Source organism: Coptis chinensis, chromosome 7 (genome assembly GCF_015680905.1).
Source record: "Coptis chinensis isolate HL-2020 chromosome 7, ASM1568090v1, whole genome shotgun sequence".
NCBI classification, from domain to species: domain Eukaryota; kingdom Viridiplantae; phylum Streptophyta; class Magnoliopsida; order Ranunculales; family Ranunculaceae; genus Coptis; species Coptis chinensis.
In genome coordinates, this window is record NC_141462.1 from 22,222,166 (window position 1) to 22,243,569 (window position 21,404).

Genomic DNA, 21,404 nt, shown 5'->3' on the forward strand with positions numbered 1-21,404 from the left:
TCCTATTGATTAACAGGACCAGTTAGGGTTCAAAGACAAATCCAGCTTACCAGCAAAGATGTGAACGGCCTAACCCATTCAGTCTGAGGCATCACGTCAATTCATGTTTTACCAATCAACACCCAATTCTTTTGAATGAAATAGTTTGTCAATGTACGCAATGACAGGAGACAATGCAACAACATAACTCTGCATCCGTACCTTTGCCGATGACTCGGAAAACATCAAACAACATCAATTGAACCACCTTCCCAGTGACTAGTTTAAACGAATGTTAGAAACTGTAACAAATAGGCAGAAAAATATGGAGTTTAAACTGACTTCAACGTTAGTTATGTATTTCAAATAACACAATCGAGTGTCTTAACTCTGCTGATTTGAACCATAAATCATGAAATGACTACAGGTTATATTCAGAGTAAGTGCTCACTAAGTTAACGTGTACGACAACTGAAGCGTGAGGTAGCACAACCCAGCCTTCAAGCATTTGGTCAATCTCATAGGCTAAGAAATTCGGAAGAAATGTAAAGTACATGTTTCTTCAGAGTGGATGCACTTATAACATTTACAGCACAGACTCATGGTACTTATGATTTGTTTGTGTATGACGTAGTAATTAACTAACTACAGGAATGTACTAACCATATTCATTAAGCTTCTTCAAGAGTTGTGCCTTTGTGGGAAGGGCATACATCCCTGCCGCGACAACTTTCCTAATAGCCCATCCATGGTGGGGTGCAAAGACCTGAGCATAAGCCGTAGATGCCCCTTTAGAGAATTACCCCTGCCACATAAAAACAAATGATTACTACCAAGGATTCTGCTGATTTCTCTATAGAATATCATCTACAAATCAGCATCCTATGACCAAAACATGCATCCAGGGACCAGGGATACATTAAAAGCATGTAGTCTCTTCCCTGCTCTAGGAAAGGAGTCGTAGAATTGTGTTGATACAGGTGGATCTTGCCGCGTCGAACAGCGCCTCGAAGTAGTACATCTATGGTCATTATCCAGGGAAACAAAACAGTTTCCACAATTGAGATTAACCACCTAGTGAATGAGGTAAACAATTATTCTAGCTGATTTTGATCTCATTATGAATAGCCCACAGAAAAAAATCACCAACATGATTAAGATTAGCAGACCAGCAAATTTTTAGTATTTTTGCTACAATAAGAAACCAAAGTAGCACCATTCCTTCAATTCACGCAAATAAAACCTTAATAAATTATGATAATGCCACTTATCGGGCTAACACTATAAATACTTGAAGAGTGCAACACACAAAGGGTATCAAACCTAGGTCGCAAATCTTTATGGTTACATTTTAATCTTCTTGAGTTCTCAATAGAGCTAATTGGCAAACTCACAACCAAAACATCTGGGGCTTTAAATCCCCCAAAGATGCGCTTAATGTAATTGTCGACGACGATTCTAAAATATCCTCATAAATCCAAATGAAACTATCTGTGCAAAAGTTCTAACCCGAAATCTATCATTGCATATAAAATTGGTGGCTGGGGTAGCATACAGTTTTCATATCATATATTCAACTAAGAGTCGGCATGTGCACAACTTTAGACATGCAATTGCAAATTAAAACTAATCAAGTAACTGGTGAGTAGGAAAAATGACTTACTGTATATAATGCTTCCAATTTGGAGTTGTTGCGAAGAATATCGAGAAACACTTCCTCTAAAGAACTAACGTTCACTTGATGTCAAACAAAACGGTATTGAAAATCTCAGGCTTTTTAAAATTGTGAGGGGAGATTTGAAATTGAGAATGATTTAGAGACTGATTAAACAACCATACCTGATCCAAACCTTTTAATTTGTGAGGGGATATTTGAGAGAGAGAAAGGGAGAAGAAGGTGAGAACGATGGGTTTCCTACAAAATTGAGGAACAGTCAGAATAAAATTTCGGGAAGCATATCCAAAATTTGTAGAATAAGCATAAATAAAAAGGTTGAATTTATGAATAGTAAGAATAAAAACTTGTTTAACTCACCTCTTCTATTGAAGTTTCCATTGAAGTTGCACAATCTAAAACTCTTGATTAAAGCAAATAATAAAATGGAAAGAAAGGGAAGTTCGATTTAAGGCATTAAAAAAGAAAACGAAAATAAAATCCGACCGAATTTGAAGCAAAAAGTGCCTTAAACCCATTTCACATGTTATCATCAGCAGTGGAGACTTGTTATTTTGGTACCGAAGAAGATGAACAATTAGAAGAATAAGACGAACAATTTTGGTTAAGCGTTTGTTTTTTTATTTGCGGGTAAAGTGCCTGAAGCGGTGCGTCTGTTTTGGGTTATTATTGGGGAAATCGCAAAACGGTGTCTCTGTTTGCTAAAAAATGTCAATACGTTGTGTTTTATAGTCTGGGAATATATTAAATTACATATATACCCTTTCAATGAAGACCAAAAATAAAATGGTTGTCCAACTTTCCGGTACGCTTTCCGTTAAAAACTTTGGTCTAAACCCTAGAATACGGGAACTAATTGGGAAATCTGGTATCCGCTTCCTTACATATATATTATAGCTATACCTTCTTGGCTCTATTTTTCAAGACTTCACATAGTCTCCAATTTGTTGTAAACTCTAATACTAATTACGATAAAAAAAAATTCCAAATCCTTAGATATATATTATAGTTATACTCTCATCAATCTATTTTTTGGAGCACTCACATAGACTCCAGTTTTTTTCTAAACTTTATTACTAATTACGAACAAGTAGGATATAAATAAAGAACCAATCCTATCTAGAGTTTCACAGAGTCTCTAATTTTTCCTAAACAATATAGCTAATTACGGCCCCCACAGATTAAAAAAAAATAGACAAAAACTAATTTGCATGGTCCAAGCCCAATAAAAAACAATAGATTTTTAGCCAAAAAAACAATTTTCTTGAAAAAACAAAGTTCTTAAGCCTTGCTGAACTTGATGATATTACAAGTTTACACGAAAACCAAATAAAGTTTTTTTGAACAGGCCCTAATCTCATATGAAGTTTTAGCCAAAAACATAAAATAAAATTTCTTTCTAATCTCATATGAAGTTTAAAATAACAATGAAACTGAAATGAAAGGACAAAGGAAAAAATAAATGGAGTTGCTTGAACATTTACTTTATACATTTGTTAACCGCACATGTGAATGAGAAAAAAAAAAGGAAAAAAAAAATTAAACTAATCATAAAATAAGTAATAGTACGGGTGTACACCCAAAACAAATAAAATTGTATTATATGCACTATATATATAGGCCTAACAAATAAAGTTGGATCAATTTGATCTATCATCCACGATGGGATTTAGACATTTAGTCATAGTTAAGAATTTCAAAAACTACAATTTTAGCAACAATAATTATGACATATTCCAATTAAATTTATGAATTTTATAATTTCCAATTTTAGCGTAATAACGAGATTCAATTAAAGCGGACGTTGACTTAAATAAATTATATAACTATTGATTTAGTTAAAGTGGACATTGGGCTTAAATAAATTATATACCAAACCAAACTAAAACAAATTACATGTGGAAAACTAAATTATACAAAAAATAACATCACAAAATATATAATAGAAAAATGAAAAAAAAAAAAAAAATAACGGCAAACCAATAATGACAAATATTTTAAAATATATATAATACTGTATGAAACTAACTTCAAAGAACAATTAACGAGAAATATAAAACTAGATATAAATGCATCGAACTAACCTCAAATAATATTTAACGGGAAATCAGAAATTGGATACACATGCAAGTATTAAACTAATCTTAAAAAGTAATTAATGGACAATCGAAATATGGATACAACTGCATTAAACTAACCTTAAAGAATAATTAACGGGAAATCAAAACTTGGATGTAAATACATCGAACTAACATCAAAAAATAATTGTCAGGAAATCGAAAACTGGATGCAAATGCATTGAACTAACCCTCAGAGATTAAATTAATGGGAAATCGGAAAATGGATGCAACTGTATTGAACTAACGTAAAAAAAAAAATTAACTATAAATTGGAAACAGGATGCAAATGCATGAAACTAATCTTAAAAAATAATTAACAGAAAATCGGAAACCGGATGCAACTACACTGAACTAATTTTAAAAAATAAACTAGATGCAAATACATTGAACTAACCGCAAGAAATAATTAACGACAAATTAGAAACTGGATATGCTGCAAATTCATTGAACTAACCTCAAACAATAATTAAAGGGAAATCAGAAAGTAGATGCAAATGCAACCTCATCAAATAATAAACGAGAAATCGGAAACTAGATGCAAATGTATTAAACTAATCTCAAAGAATGATTAACGGGAAATCGGAAACTGGATGCAAATGCATTGAACTGACCTCAAAGAACAATTAACAGGAAATTGGAAATTGGATGTAAATGCATTGAACTAACTGCAAAGAATAATTAACAAGAAATCGGAAACTGGATGCAACTGCATTGAACTAGCTATTCTCAAAAAATAAATAACATAAAATTAGAAACTGGATGCAAATACATTGAACTAACCTCAAAATATCGTTGTGTTATATGTTGTGGGAATGTCTCGACAAGTATATATAGTTTTGCATTTAAAACGGTGTTTATCTTATCTTTTTTCTTATAATTGGGAATACCTTGCTATTCGAATAGTTTCAATATGAACTTCGTCTTATTAGACAATCTCACAAACCTTCAATCAAACTTCTATTATTAAATAACAAAATGAAGTTGAAAGGTTTTATCAATGATGAGTTATTTTTTTTTACTAGAGAATACGTGGGGGTTTCATGTTATAAGAAATTTGGATGAGTGATCAATACAATATTTGTATATAATAGTTCTGCATATATAGTTGCATATATTTTTCAGAATAATTAATGTGACAGGACCCGTTTGCAGATAATCTTTGAAGATCCCACATAGTGAGTCAAGTGTAATTTAAAAAAATAATTAACGGAAAATCGAGAACTGAATAATCTTTGATGATGTTTGCAAAGACACTACAGATATAAATCAGTAGAATCAGTAGTAAATCAAGCATAATTTATTTTTATGTCATGTTTGCAAAGACACTACAGATGGATCAGTAGAAAGTTAATATTATACACCACATTGGATAGTTAAAAGGAAATTGAAAATTGGATTCAAATACATTAAACTGAGCTCAAAGAGTAATTAACGGAAAATCAGAAACTTTATTCAAATACAATAAACTAAAAAGTAATTAATTAGAAACCGGAAACTGACTGCAACTACATTAAACTAATATTTAACGGGAAATCAGAAACAATATGCAAAAAATGCATCAAACAAACCTCAAATAATAATTAACAGAGAATCGGAAACTGGATGCAAATTCATTGAATTAACCTCAAAATATAATTAACAGAAAATCAAAAACCGAATGCAACTGCATTGAACTAACCTCATAGAATAATTGGCGGGAAATAAAAAACTAGATACAAATGCATTGAAATAACATCACAGAATAGTTAACGGGAAATCAGAAATCGAGATGAAATTACATCGAACTAATCTCAAAGCATAAATAATAATAAATTATAAACTAGATGCAGATGTATTAAACTAACCTCAAAGAGTTATTAATGAGAAATTGGAAACTAGATGCAAATGTAATAAACTAATCTAACGACTAATTAACGAATCATCGAAAAATGGATGCAACTACACTAAACTAACCTCAATGAATAATTAACGGGAAATTATAAATTTGATACAACTGCATTGAACAAATAAACCTCAAAAAACTAATTAACGGGAGATCGAAAACTTGCTGCAAATGCATTGAACTAACCTCAAAGAATAATTAACGGGAAATCGAAAATTGGATGCAACTGCATTGAACTAACCTCAAAGAATAATTAACAAAAAATCGGAAATTGGATGCAACTGCATTAAACTAAAATCATAGATTAACTAATAAGCTGAGAAATCAGAAATTGGATACAATATCCTTGATGAATATTTAACGAAAAATCGGGAACTGAATGCAAATGTATTGAAATAACCTCAAAGAATAGTTAATTGGAAATCGGAAACCGGATGTAACTACATCGAACTACCCTCAAAGCATAAATAACCAGAAATTGGAAGCTAGATGCGAACTAACCTCGAGAAATAATTAATGGGAAATAAGAAACTGGTTGCAGATGTATTGAACTAACCTCAAAGAGTAATTAACGAGAAATTGAAACATGGATGCAAATGCAATGAACTAATCTCAAAGAGTAATTAACAAAACATTGAAAACTAGATGCAACTGCACTGAATTAACCTTAATGAATAATTAACGGGAAATCAGAAACTTGATACAACTACATTGAATTAACCTCAAAGAGTGATTAACGAAACAATGAAAACTAGATGCAACTGCACCGAATTAACCTTAATTAATAATTAACGGGAAATAAAAAAACTTAATACAATTACATTGAATTAACCTCAAAGAATAATTAATGGGAAATCAGAAACTAGATGCAACTACATTGAACTAGCATCAAAGAATAATTAACGTAAAATCGAAAACTTGATGCAAATGTATTGAACTAACCCCGAAACATAGTTGTATTATATGTAGGGAGAATATAATGTCTCGATAAGTATAGTTTTGCATTTTAAGTAGTGTTTATTACAATTCTTTTATTATGATTGGAAATGTCTTGCTATTCAAGTAGCTTCAATATCATTTTCGCCACATTGGGCATTCTCACAAAATTTCAATAAAACTTATATTATTAAATAACCTAATAACAAAAATATATCGATGAGTTTTATCATGGTTTGGTACTTTCTTTTTATAGAGAGTGGCGCAAGAAAATTGAATGGGTGATTAATATAATTTCCATATCTCATAGCTGTGCATAGTTGCTAATATTATTTAGAATAATTTAATATAATGACAGCTGTTCATAGGACGGGTTCGAAAGCTAGTTATATATAAGATAGGGACCAAGACTGCTCTAATTTCAAATCAACGGGAAAATGGGAATTTACACAATGTTATGGGACAATTACTACCAACACGACCCCTAACAATAATAAATAACACGGAAAGGGGCCAATATAGTGATTCACGATACATATTGAATTTTAAAAATGGTCGATCAGATCAAGGGCCTTGGCATTCTTGAACAGTATTGAAAGAAAAAGGGATTATACCTGCAGCAGTTTGTCGTTTACTTTGCTTGCTGTGTTTTCCCTTGGGGATAAGGGTTCTAAAATAGGGGATTTCGTCGTCGTCCCGACCAGATGTGGTTGTTTCGTTTTGGTTTCTCCTTGCTTCAAAGTCTGAAACAAAGTTAGGGCAGGTCTTGAAACTCTCTAACGGCTCCCATGTATCATCGGCCTCCTCGTAAACAACCCACCTAACAAGAAACTCCGGTGTTCCCCTCGACGTCAACCTCTTGTCCACCACCATAGATGGTTATAAGGGGTGAGTGTGGGGGCGGTCGCACTCCTGAGATTAGAAAAGCTTCACTACCACATAACTAATTGCTTAGAAAAATCTTCAAACTATAAGGACTCACACCTCCAATTATTTTAGCAAACTTTCACTACTGCACCCTCAAAAATTTCACAACTATAGTGAGAATATAATCAACAAAAAAAATAGTATGAAAAAAAGACAAAAAACATTCCAATAAACCAACTTTTTTTTACTTCTCTTTCTCTTTTTGCCCTTACAAAATTATCATTTATCATTTATTTTGAGTCCAAAACCATTAAAGAGGGACAAATGTGTCTTTGAATGTTTGATGGGTTAATGAGACTAAAACAAATAGCCAAGGCTCAAAGCCCAACCGGTCAGTTTGTATAATTCTAATCACCCATAACAAACCCGTAAGCTCTCCTTCATTTCTTTCACTCTCAAACGTCAGACCTCAACCCACAAAAAAAACAAAAAATAAAAAACAAAAAACAAATTCAGAAAGGATTTGAGGCGCAACTTGTTGCACGCTTGTCCTAATTATTTGTAAAACTCGTTATCATTATCAATAAAATTTTCACTTAAAAAAAACAAAGTAATTTTTTACTTTCAATGTTAATCTTTTATAGTTTTCTCTACATGATAGTAGGGTTATATAGACTTATGGCATTATAGAAAGTTAACAATTTGTTGAATTGTTATAAACTTGTAGACTAGATTTATATATATATATAGACATAGATTATATATATATATAGACTAGATTATATATATATATATATATATATATATATATATATATATATATATATATATATATATAGACATAGTAGTATCAATTAATGGCTTAAGTATTTAAGTAGTTAACTTCATCCGTCCATATTAAATTCTTAGTAGTCAACGCACTCTAGTTTTGTGAATTGAAATAAATGCATAATTTTGTTGATCTTTATTGTTTAGATCTTCTAACAAAAATAAAATAAAATAAATTGCATATATATATTTTTTTTTGGGTGGGGTGTGCACATAATCTCGCACCCCCTGGCTTAGAATCCTGGCTCCGTCCCTGTCCACCACCATCTCAATTAGATACATCTCTTGTTCGTTCTCAATTGCTTCCCCTTCCTCTTCTTCTTTGAAACAACGGTTTAATCAAGTGTGCAAGGCCCTGTGCCAAATTGAATATCAAGGTTTAAGATAGGAGACTGTAGTGAACGGCCTCCCTGAGCCATCGAACAGTTTCATCGGACCTGGTTTCCATCATAAGTATGATTCTTTTGCATTCTTCAAGTCTTTAACTGATTCGAATATCATGTGGAACCTCCCCGAAATGCAAATAGAGTGCAGATCCAATTTGATAGATTAACTCTTCAGAAGACATCTTGTTTGAGACAAAATCCTTAACTAATGAAGTCTTAACATCTTTGTAACTGATTATATCACAGATTTGGGATGAAGCTTCGGGAACTCCAATGTCATTTTCTTTCAACAAGATAAGAACTTGTTTAATGAAATTTTTTCGCTGAAATCAGAGAATAAACAACACTCAAACAACTATAAAACAACAACACACACCAAAAGAATAATAATAATAATAAAGATCCGAATTTCGGGACGTCATTTTTTAGGCAGAAATGATACAACTCTTGAAATTGAAATTGAAATCGAAGAACACCCACTTGACTCTTTGAAGAAGAAGAATAATGACCCAATAATATCTTGCTACTTCCAAATTGAGTCTTTACGAATCAAGAATACTACCGTTGAGAATACAAATTTTGGTTGCCCTAAATTTGAAACTTTACCGTTAGATAATTTTCAAAATGCAAACTGAAAAAGAAGGAGGGGTTTCCCAACCGACCTATTTCTCTCTAGGGGCCCATCGTGGAGGCCCAATCATTTTCCATTTCACTGTCTTCATGGACCGAACGGAACTCAAAGCCTATAAAACTGAAAAAGAAAACAAAATAGGTTTTTTTTTTTTTTTAAATATACTAGGATTTTGCAGATCCCCATCTAATTTTATAATATTTCATAAACCTTTGTTACATCATCTTCTACTATTGCACTCAAAATATTACATAAAGGAGATGTAAAAACAAAAGGCTCTATATTAGCGCCTAAAGAGAGTTTTGCAAGGTGATATGCAGCTCTGTTTTCTTCGCGGTAGACATGAAGTAATACCACTTCATTTAAGCTAAGCAGAAGCTTCTTGATTGTTGCCATCAGATTCCATCACGTCCATGGAGTTGTCTCGATTTCCCTAAGCATTTGGATAGCTTGTAATGAGTCTGAAGCTAATATGGCTCTCTTAAAATCATGTGCAATACATAGGCTAATTCCAACTTCTATTGCCTTTAGCTCTTGGAACAAAATAGAATGCACATTTCCACCTCCAGTAAAAGCAAAGATAACATGACCATGTTCATTTCGAGCCAAACCACCATATCCCACATCCTCCCTATTCATTGACCCATCACAATTCAGCTTAATGTAACCAGAAGGAGGAAGTAACCATATATCTGACATGTTTAAGTATTGTCTTCTTATACTTGAATGAGAGTCCAATTCTGTCAGCCAACACTCTTATTTGAATTGAATATTTAATCTCCTCCACCTGAACTTCCAAATAGTGTTTGATATCTCTGAGGAGCATGTTACTGATAACAATAGAACTAGACAGTTGTCCATTGAATCTTCTGTTGTTGCGTTCAGTCCATATGTAGTTAATAGTAGCACATATATACAATCTAATCACTTCTGTCCATGGAGATTTGCCTCGAACCAAGTTGATAAGATCACACCACTCCTTGTTTGAGTCATGAACTTGTTGTCCTAATCTAATTGCAGACTTTACACCAGACCATACTTCCTTAAAGTAAGAGCAATCGAAGTACAAGTGTTTAAAATTTTCTTTACTGTTGTTATAGAAACAACACGAAAAGGTATGCAAAACCTTCTTGTCCACTAGGCGATCTTGTGTTGGCAAACTTCTAAAGAACAATTGACGTGCATTGAAAGAGAATTTGGGGATAACAAGTCGTCCCCAAACAAGATTTGCCCATTTCATTTTATTTCTTTTCCTTCTCAAGGCCGAATAAGCTGATTTGCTAGAGAATTCCCCTGAAGGTGTTTCTATCCAGACAATTTGATCCTCTTCAACTTCCGAGAATATATCAACCTTTTGAATGCTTTGCTTGATGTTTCCTTCAGGTAAATCGTGAACTTGAATTCCATTTGCCATCCTTTATAAGTTCACTGACCTTTGCATCTTCAAGGAGATCAAAGAGTTGTTTTGCTTCACTGTTACATAGAAGTGGCTCATTAAGACACCAAATATCATGCCAAAATAGAGTTTAATATCATGCCAAATATCATGCCAAGTTATGTAGAGAATTGAAATGATATATGCAACTTATACTCCCAGAGCTAACAGATGAAGTTGATACTAGCTAGACGACTACTTGAAGCCATTGGTGTACAAGTGCAACTTATACCCCCAATTCACAAGCAATGCAATCAGAGTTGTCATGAACCAGGCAAGGCAAAGATGAATGCAGATGAAGCAGTTGCATCCAAAGGAGATGGACATGGAGGTGTCATTAGAGATGAATTTGGGAATGTGATAGCCGATTTTACTGGTAGTGGTGGGCTGAACTCAGTTATTTACCAGGAAATAAAGGCCATTGAAAGTGGGCTTTCTCTTTGCTCAAGACTTCAACTCAAGTAAGTACAAGTGGAGTATGATTCGTTGAGAGCTATTCAAGCAATCAACAAGCTTGAAAAGCCTCCATGGTACTGCGAGGACTTGGTTAAGGCCATTCATTTCCTTGTGCAGTCATTTGATTATGTTTCCTTTACTCATGTATTTAGGGAATGCAATAAGGTAGCAGATTATCTAGTAGAGCTATGTCAAAGAGATTGCAATTTTTGTAGTTTTTTGTGTCCTCCACTAGATTATAATTTATATGTAGTAGTGGAGGAAGATGCTTCTGGAAAACTAAAACAAAGTTTAATTCTAAACAGGTGAAGGTCAGCCTATCTAACCCTAGCTACCTAGCTACACAATGAACTAAAAGCTGATTTTATGGGGATGTGATCTCCACAACATGGAGATCATCTCCACAAAAAATCAGCCCGCAATCCTACCTACCTACACAATTAACTAAAAGCTGATTTTATGGGGATGTGATCTCCACAACATGGAGATCCATCTCCACAAAAAATCAGCTCCTTTGAACATGTCAAACCCTACCAAAAGTTCAGTTCAAGTTAGAAATTTATCTGACGGTCCAAAATTTAAATGCATTTTTGACAAGACTAGAGACGTCCAATTGAGCTGATTTTTTGTGGAGACACTATCCATAGTAGATAAGTCATCTCTACCAAAAATCAACCCTTAGTTTAATGTGCAAATCTGCTTTTGGAATGCGTATGTCATTTCCGTATGTCAATTTTGTATGTCGATGTAGCGAGCCCGACATACAAAATTGACATATATATATAAATGTGTCTGCTATCAATATTTTATTTTTTTATTTAATTTTTATTTTTGTAGAAAATCGAATATGCTATGCAACTTAAGGTTGCAAAGATCATGCAATATTCAAGCATCAAGAGTTGAAAAATAAAAAGATGATGTAGGGAGATTTGATGATGAAGGATTATCATTTGATTTAGGATGAGAGAAAGAGAGGGTGAGTGAAGAGTTTTAGCGTAGTCCAGTTGTGCCAAAGGAAAAGGAGAGGGGAGGAGGAGAAGCAATAGGAATGTTGGACATACACTGAAATCTTGCAAATATTGATGAAGGACATGCACTGAAATCTTGGTCCCTTTATACCATGACCTCCTAATGTCAGTAAAACATGCAACACAAAGTTAGGAATGTTTTGAAATTTCTGTTGACTGTTGATTAGCAAAACAAACTTTGCATGTTGTTTTGAAAAATCTAGCTAAATAAAATGATGTTAATAGTTTATATTTTACAAATTATATTTAAAACGTACAGTTTCCATCAATTGATACATTATATCCACTTAATTTGACAAAATATATTGATTGATACAAACTATATTTGGGAAACTATATATAGTGCTAAGCTGGAAAGATGGAAAGTACAAGATTTGGTTACTGCAGTTGAAAGAGGTTGGTCGGGATGGTGAAGTCATATATTACCAACCACCTCTTACCATTCATTTGTAAGCAGGTCATAGATGTTTTGGTCAGGCCTTTGAATGCAGGGGGGAGACATGATCAAATGGTTGAACAATAAAGATGGTATCATGAGTGTCAAGTCAGGTTATATATACTTCTCTGAGAAGAATTAGGCTGGGCAAACTTCTATCTTCAACGTAACAATGACACCATCAAGAAACTGTGGAAGGCCAAACTCCCTACCAACGCACACTTGTTTCTATGGAAATCATATATGTTTGGCTTAGCAGCCACAAGTGATCTCTTAAATATAAGACATGCATACATATATGATAGGGGACTTCTGATAAGCACATAATTGTTATACATTTATGCCCATATTTATATTAAGTTGTCTAGTTAATTGATATAAGTTCATTTTATTAGTTTGTTTCATTGGTTTTACAGGAATCAACACGAATGCAATGAAACGGGTTGAGACCTAAGCTTTTAAAATGATTGTAAAATCCTTGTGGTTTGATTACAGGAAGAATGCTCGATGCGAGTATGGAATAGCATGTGAAAGATATCCAGAAGCTATTGTAAAAAACTGAAGTGCTGCAGTCAAAGTTAAAGGGCACGCGCCCTATAATTTGCCTATTATCGAGGGTGCACGCCCCCCTTTCTCAATATGCGAACAATAAGTTCTTTTTGTGGTCAGGATTTACACCGAATCACTCGGTTAAGACTCCCCACCACTTACAACTCTCGTGAAGGGATTCCAACACTCACGCAACATGAAGGAAACTCTATATAAGCAATACCTATAGAGAGGTTAAGGGGAACACATCTGGGGAGCTTGGAGCTGAAGAAATAGCGCTGGAACAGACAACTACGGAGCTTGCGAACAAGAGTTGGAGAAGAAGAACACCACAGCGAAATCACGATTTTATTAATGGTTGTTACTTCTTTCTTTGCTGCTTTTCTCATTGTTATGTGTAACTAAACTCTATTTCTAGGGCATAGATGAAACCTTAGATTGATGTGGATGTTTGATATTTGGTATTCCTAAATTGTTATTAATGATTAAATTCTTCTTTGAACTCGTGATTAATAACTCGATTTTTCTTTCACCGTTTCTGTGATGCACATTCGGTAGTTTGAATAGATGATTATTAATCAAGCTTAGTATAACTGTTAGTATTAAATCATTTGATTGTTTGTACTGTAAGAAGACAAATAATGTTTTGGGTTTAATCTTTAGTTGTGTAAGAAGATAATTTTGGGAAGAAAATACAAAAATAATTGTATTGATAATATCATCGAGAAAGCAATCGATTATCATCGATAATACTACTCAGAAATATATAAATGGAATATCAAAGGTTAAGTTGATAGTGTCTACGGAGGTTTAAAGTGGATTCGACCATTCTAGAATTCTCTTCACTTAACACAACCCAATTATTTAGTTTATTTCTTCCTTAGACCGTAATTAAAGTAAATAGCTTTAGTTAATAGTTAATTCAAAACTTCCATAAACAACCATTGTTCAGATTAGGTTAGGAGATATTCTAGTACTTAATTGTTCTAAAAAGGAATCCCTATAGTCGAGATCGACCTGTTTTGCTATAACTATCACTATAATAGACCTTGTGCGCTTGTGAATATTATTATAAAGTAGGGTTTAATTAGCCTGTTTATTTAGGCTGTTAAATTACCTATCAACTTCTCATATCCATATTGCTACAAGGAGGTGGAAGACCCTATACACATTTTCTTCGAGTTAGGATTGGTCATTGAGTCGAGTTGTTCATGAGTAACTTGAGCTCGGCTCATCAAAGTTTCGACTCAAACTTGTCCGCGCAAAAGTATGAGTCGATCTTGAGCTTAATTTAAAGCTCATTCTAGATAGTGAGTAATTCAAGTTCAAGTTCAAGTATAGTAGCTCACGAGCTACTCGTGAGGTACTAGAGCTCGAGCTCGAGAGCTACTCATTTTATAAGCCCATACGTAGTATGTAATTTATAATTTATACGCATTTTATACTTTATACCCAACTATAACTAATAATTTATACTAGTTTTAATGTTTTATATACTTTTTTTTTAGCTATGAGTTCGAGTTCAAACAAGCATAACTGAGTTCGAGCTTGAACTGCAAAACGAGTCGAGCCGAGTTGAGCTCGAGCTATTAGTAGAACTGGACGAGTCGAGCTTGAGCTTCAATATTAAACTCGAAGGGGAGTTCGAGTTGAGCTTTTGCATGTGCGAGTTGAGCTCGAGTATAACAAAACTTGACTCGGGTAACTCGATGACCAGCCTTACTTCGAGTGTAGTTGGGCTAGCTAGAAGTGTGTGATCTGCAGGTCTAAGTATAAGGGTGGAGATTATGCTATTCATAACCATTAGACAATGAGTGTAGTTATTTTTGTCGACAAAGAGTAAGAAGTTGCTACAAGGGGGATTCTAGCACTATCCTTGTTACATATTCTATGGGAAGACATGAATAATGTTAAATTTAAAGGGTCTACTAGGAGTAGGGATAAAGTTTTAATTTGAGGAGGACCTATAGACAAGCAACGCCTTGGAAGAGGAGTCGAGGATGAATCTGTTTTAGTTTCCTCCTCCTCCTTTTCACGCTCTTATGTGTAGGGCTAGTCATCGAGCTACTCGTGTCGAGTACTAGGGTGCTCAAGCTCGGCTCGTGTATCTCTCGAGATGAGCGCGAGTCAAGCTCAAATTTTGTTCGAGCTTTATTTCGTGCTCAAGCTTGACTCATTAAGTATTCGAGTTGCTCAATGAGTCTAGATTCATCTTCTTCTAGACTACAAATTTGAATTCGATCATAGGCTCTAGAGTTTGATTTGACTTGTATTACCCCTCCACTAGATGGGAAATTAGGGTCTCTCCCCAAATACACAAAAAAAAAAAACACGGTCAACCCAAGTTGACTTTTTTTTTTGTGCACTTAGGGGGGGAGACCCTAATTTCCCCATCTAGTACGGGGGGAATCCTAATTGGCTCAGGGGGGGGGGGGGGTACTAGTTAACCCAAATAAGCGTTAACATAATTATGTAAAGTGCGAACTGTGATTTGCTCGTAAGCGTCTCGAGCTCGAGTTTTAAAATGTGCTCAAACTAGACTCATATTATTGAATGAGCAAGTTTGAGTTGAGCCTTAGATGAGCCGAGCTCGAGTTACTCACGAACAGCTCGACTCGATAACCAACCCTACTTATGTGGGCCTCTCAAGTTTGGATGGGCTATTTCCTGTCATTACACCACTTACATTTTGTATTAAATTTGATGATATGTATATAACAAGGAATCAGGCTGGGCTTGATTTGAAGCAATTGCTTGGAAGTTGGAACCATGATGGCTTAACAACAAGAGCAGTAGTAAGGAGGTTTATAGCTAGGAGTCCAGAAGAGGCAAAGATGTAATGTCAGCAGAGGTGGTAGTACAATTGGTGTCTAGACTGGAAAGACTAGAGTTTTTATTTGAGGGAGATTGCTTGCAAGTAATCAAGGCTCTAGATAGCTATGTTGCCAATAAGTGTAACTGAAACCTAGAGACTGTCAGAAACTCAATTGTTAGAAATGCTTTTCCATCTTTTTCATTTTGCAAGTTAAGATGAATTAATAGACGTTTCAATGGGGAGACCCATGATCTGGCCCAATGGGCTAGCAAATAGAAACCCTAGAAAATAATCTGAAAAATATTATGATTGTTTAGTTCCTAAGTATTACATAGTACACTTTTTATACATGATTACTTTCTCATTACCCCAGTATAACAGAATCTATTATTATAACTAAACTGTAACTGTCTGTAGAAGCTTCTGAAGATTGACTGCCTTTGATTGACTTCAATCTTTGACTTTTGACTTACTATCACTAATACCCCCCTTCAAGCTGAAGGGAGAAGGTTTAACTGACAGCTTGGAAGTAAGAAGTTTGAATCTTGGCACTGACAAACCTTTAGTCAGAATGTCTGCAAGCTGATCCTTTGTACACAAATACTGGACATCTAAGAACTACGCTTGCTTGTGACTAATTCTCTGATGTAGTGGTAGTCTATCTCAACATGGTTTGTCCTTGCATGAAAAACAAGATTATTTGCAAGAAAGATTGCACTAATATTATCACAATGTATCACAAGACATTTGGGAATAGAAATTTGCAAGTCTTTGAAAAGAACACATAACCAGTAAATTTCAGCTACAGTATAAGCTAAAGCTCGATATTCAGCTTAAGTTGAACTTCTGGCCACAATATGTTGCTTCTTTGCAGACCATGAAATTGAATTAGAGCCTAGGAAGATGCATAAACCAATTATGGATCTCTTATCCATTGGACAGCTTGCCCAGTCTGCATCTGTGAAAGCATTTATTTGAAGAGAATCTTTTGTAAACCATAACCTATGTGTGATTGTACCTTTAAGATATCTCAAAATTCTTTTAATTGCACTCATATGAGGTTCTCTAGGATTATGCATGAACTGGCACACTGAATTAACTGCAAATGAAATATTTTGTCTTGTCCAAGTTAAATATTATAGACCTCCAACAATAGATTTGTATGCGGTAAGATCTACAAGGAGTTTTCCTGTATGATAATCAAGTCTGCAACTAGAAGAAACTGGAGTAGTACAAGGCTTGGCATATAACATCTTAGCTCTTAAGAGTAAATCATGAATATATTTAGTTTGAGACAAAAACAAACTAGTTGAACTTCTTTTCACTTCAAGGCCTAAAAAGAAATTAACTGAACAAAGTTCTTTGATAGCAAAAGCAAAACTCAGTTGTTGAATAACTTTTTTATACTGAAGTGGACAATTACCAGTAATCAAAATGTCATCCACATAAACTAATAAGTAAATCACTGACCTTGTATCTTTCTTAATAAAAAGAGAATGATCTGCTTCTGAAGTGACAAAGCCTATGGAGAGTAACACTTGGTAAAGTTCTTCATACCAAGCACGTGGTGCTTGTTTAGGCCCAAATAGAGACTTCAACAACTTGCAAACATAATTTGGTTTGAGAGGATCAACAAAACCTTGAGGTTGAGACATAAACACCTCTTCTTTTAGATGCCCATGAAGAAAAGCATTGGATATATCTAGCTATCGAATGTCCTAATTAAAATGTACTGCTAAAGATAGAATAATATTTATTGTAGTAGGCTTGGCAACATGACTAAAAGTATCTAGATAATCAAATCCATTTTCCTGATGAGAACCTTTAGCAACAACTTTTGCTTTGAGCTTGTCTAAGGAACTATCTAACTTCAATTTGATTATGAAAACCCACTTGTGACCCAAAACATTTTGACTTGGATTAGGAGGAACAATAATCCATGTTATGTTCTTCAATAAGGCATTAAACTCAGTTGCCATAGTTGATCTCCATTGTGGATATTTGTTAGCTTGAGAGAAGCATGTAGGAGTTGTAGGACAAGATGATAGAGAGGTGTGTAAAGCAAGAGGAATAGGATGTTTAGTTGTTAGAAGAACTTTAGGTTTGAAAATGCCAAGTTTAGACCTTGTAGTCATAGAATGAGTTGGAATAGAGTTTGAGGAGATGAAGAAGTTGGCATAGGTGAAATGTCAGTTGAGATATTAGTTAATGAAGGATGAGAAGATGAATTGTTAGATGAAGTATGTTGTTCAGTAGTAGAAAAATTACAAAAGTCTGAAGCAAGAAAGTAAGTAATAGTATCTGAAGGAGATGAACTTTTATAAGGAAAGTCTTGCTCATTAAAGACAACATGCCTGGAAATGTAAACTCTTCCAGTAAAGCTATCAAGGCACTTGTAACCTTTGTGTTGTAAACTGTAGCCTATGAAAATGCAAGGTTTTGATCTTATTTCAAGTTTATGATTGACATAGGATTTCAGCCATGGGAAACACATACAACCAAATGCTTTTAGATTGGAATAGGTTGGAGGAGTATTAAAAAGTTTTTGCCATGGAGAAATATGATTTTGTGAGGGAGATGGCAGTTTGTTTATTAAAAATACTGCAGCAGAAAAGATATCTACCCAGTAATGACAAGGAACATGAGATTGAGAAATTAAAGTTCTAGCCATATCCAAAATGTGTCTATGTTTTCTTTCCACGTACTACACCATTTTGTTATGGTGTATGTGGGCAAGAAAACTGATGTTTGATGCCATAAGAGATAAGAAAACCTTCAAATTTTGTACTAGTAAACTCACCCCAGCATCAATGCTAATGCATTTGATTTTGTGATTTAAAGAGTTTTCAACGAGAGATTTAAAGGATTGAAAGGTTAAGTCAAAATCAAATTTCAGAGATAAAGGAAAAATCCAACAATATCTTGAATAATCATCCACAATGCTTGCATAAAACCTCATACCATTTATTGACAAAATAGATGAAGGACCCCACAAGTCAATATGCAACAATTGCAAAGGTAAAGTAGATTTACATGTAGAAAGACTGAATGAAAGTTTTCTACTTTTACCTAATGCGCAATCAGAACAAAAGGGAAAACTTAAAGATCCTTGAACATCAAAGCTTTTATTTTGAACGAGTTTATTAAGAACCACTGAAGCATGATGATCTAGCCTCTTGTGCCAGATGGATGCAGAAGCTTTAGTGGAGATGAAGGCAGTAGGTGAAGTATGTTCATGGTGGAGATGCATAGGATAAAATCCATTAATTAGCAGTTGGTCCTTGGAAAAGAGTCATCCTCGATGCAATGCCCTTGACATAGAATGCATTAGGGGTGAATATTATGACACAATGATTGTCAGTAACAAATTTGTTGACACTTAACAAGTTATGTGAGATGTGAGGCACATGTAATATATCATGCATTTTAAATTTATGACTTGAAGTTGAAGGAATTAAAGTAGAGGAACCAGTGTGTTTTATAGACAAACCTTGGCCATTTCCCACAAGAATTTTGTCAGTTCCTTTGTAATAAGAGTGAAGAGACAAGTTGGAGAGGTCTGAAGTTAGATGATTGGTGGCTCCTGTATCAGCATACCACATGGAATCCTTATTGTTGTAAGAGCTTGATGCATTTTGAGAAGAACTTTCATCAGTGATGTTTGCTAGCATAACAAGTTTAGCTAGAGGAATTCTGCCAACATAAGAATGGTTCATTCTATTGTGACAATCAATTGCTAAATGTCCAAACTTATTGCAAATCTGACATTGTGGTCTTGAGTTCTGAAATGAACTTGAACCATTTCCTGAGTTATATTAGCCTCCTGAAGAGCTTGAACCATTTCCTTAATGAAAGTAACCATTGTTGTTGCTACTGGCATTGCCATTTCCTCTATCATTGTTATTATGATAACCATTACCTCTTCCTCTATAGTTTCCTCTGTTATTCTCTCTATAATTGTTCCTTCCAATGCCATGATTTGATCCATAACCTCCTATATTTCTAGTTCCAGAAGAAGTACTAACATAAAATGCTTGATGATTTCCATCAGAATGAGCAAGTGTGCCATGTGAATCCTCTATAATCAATTCTTCACTTAAAGCAAGGCTATGTAATTCTTCAACTAAAATATAGTCATGCCTAGACCTTACTCTTATAGAAGTACTAAAGGCAGCATATTCACTTAGTAAACCTTTAAGTGTATGGAATACTAAATCACCATCATCAAGGGGACAACCTGATGCAGCAAGAGCATCTGCAATCTACTTAATCTTGTTAAGATATTCAATTATGGTTGTTCCACCCTTAACTTCTTGATATCTTGAAGTTTACCTTTGAGCTAAATAATATGTGCTCTAGAAAGAGTTGGGAGTCTCGCTTCTAAAGCTAACCACAGTTATCTTGATGATTGTATTGTTAGAAAAATGGATTTTACAAATCCATTGAGATATAAATGAGTAATTTGTCTCCCAAGTTATCTCACATTGAGATGAAATGAGTTTCTCTTGAAATAGTACGTAAAGTGAGAAAAACCTTTTCGAAAGGGTGCACTAATTCGAAACAATGCATTATGCCGAAAAGGCGCGACCTTTCAAAATGTGCACTGTTTCGAACCAATACATCATGTTGAAAAGGTGTGACCTTTCGAAACAGGCACTAGTTTGAAACAGTGTTTTATGTCGAAATGGTGTGTCTTTTCGAAACATGTGACTTTTCAAAGAGTTGCTTACTTTTTCCCAAGAGTCATTGTGTTGTTTCGAAGAGGCACCACTCACCTATAAATAGTGGATGAATTTAGAGAGAAAGACACACCATATCACACAGAGTTCTAATCTTTCTCTTCTCTCCCTGTTCTTAGTCAAATACTATGTTGTGTTCGCTGATTCTATAGAATTAAAATGTTAACTTTCTATAAAAGGAAATTTGTTCTATCTTGGGAGACAGTTTCCCATCAACCTTCAAGCACTGTGAGGAGGAAAATTTGTCTTAAGGACATAGTGATCATCACTAGGCTCGGATTTAATCATTGGTAAATTAAGTTCATTTGTTGAACTAAAAGGTTTGTTTGTTTGTTGAAATTAAATATTTGTTCATAATGTATTTGTTATATCAATTTGATTTCTTGTTTACTTAACAATAAGTATATTTTTGGAGTAAGTTTCCTACATGTATTCACACAACATATGGTAGTATTTCAACACTCAAAATAGCATTTAACCAAATGAATAACATCTGATCTCTTTTCATCCAATTAACATAATATGGATTGATTTGAGATGTAATATTTCCAGAATTATCCAATAAAAACTTAGATGGGCTAGAATCAGTACCTTCAATCATGCCTTGAATATCATAAGTTCTAAATATAGGTAGAAAGAACT

The 21,404-nt window shown here is 34.2% G+C and overlaps 1 protein-coding gene across 1 annotated transcript; it reads right to left on the minus strand.

The window, feature by feature from the left end:
* Nucleotides 1-9,709: 9,709 nt before the first annotated feature.
* On the minus strand, nt 9,710-10,718 carry LOC147486627 (uncharacterized). Its single transcript, XM_086573793.1, has 2 exons — nt 10,027-10,718; nt 9,710-9,935 (listed from the first exon to the last, which is right to left on the minus strand). The coding sequence occupies exons 1-2, from the start codon at nt 10,716-10,718 to the stop codon at nt 9,710-9,712; spliced, it is 918 nt and encodes a 305-aa protein (XP_086429919.1).
* Between the last annotated feature and the right edge of the window lie 10,686 nt (nt 10,719-21,404).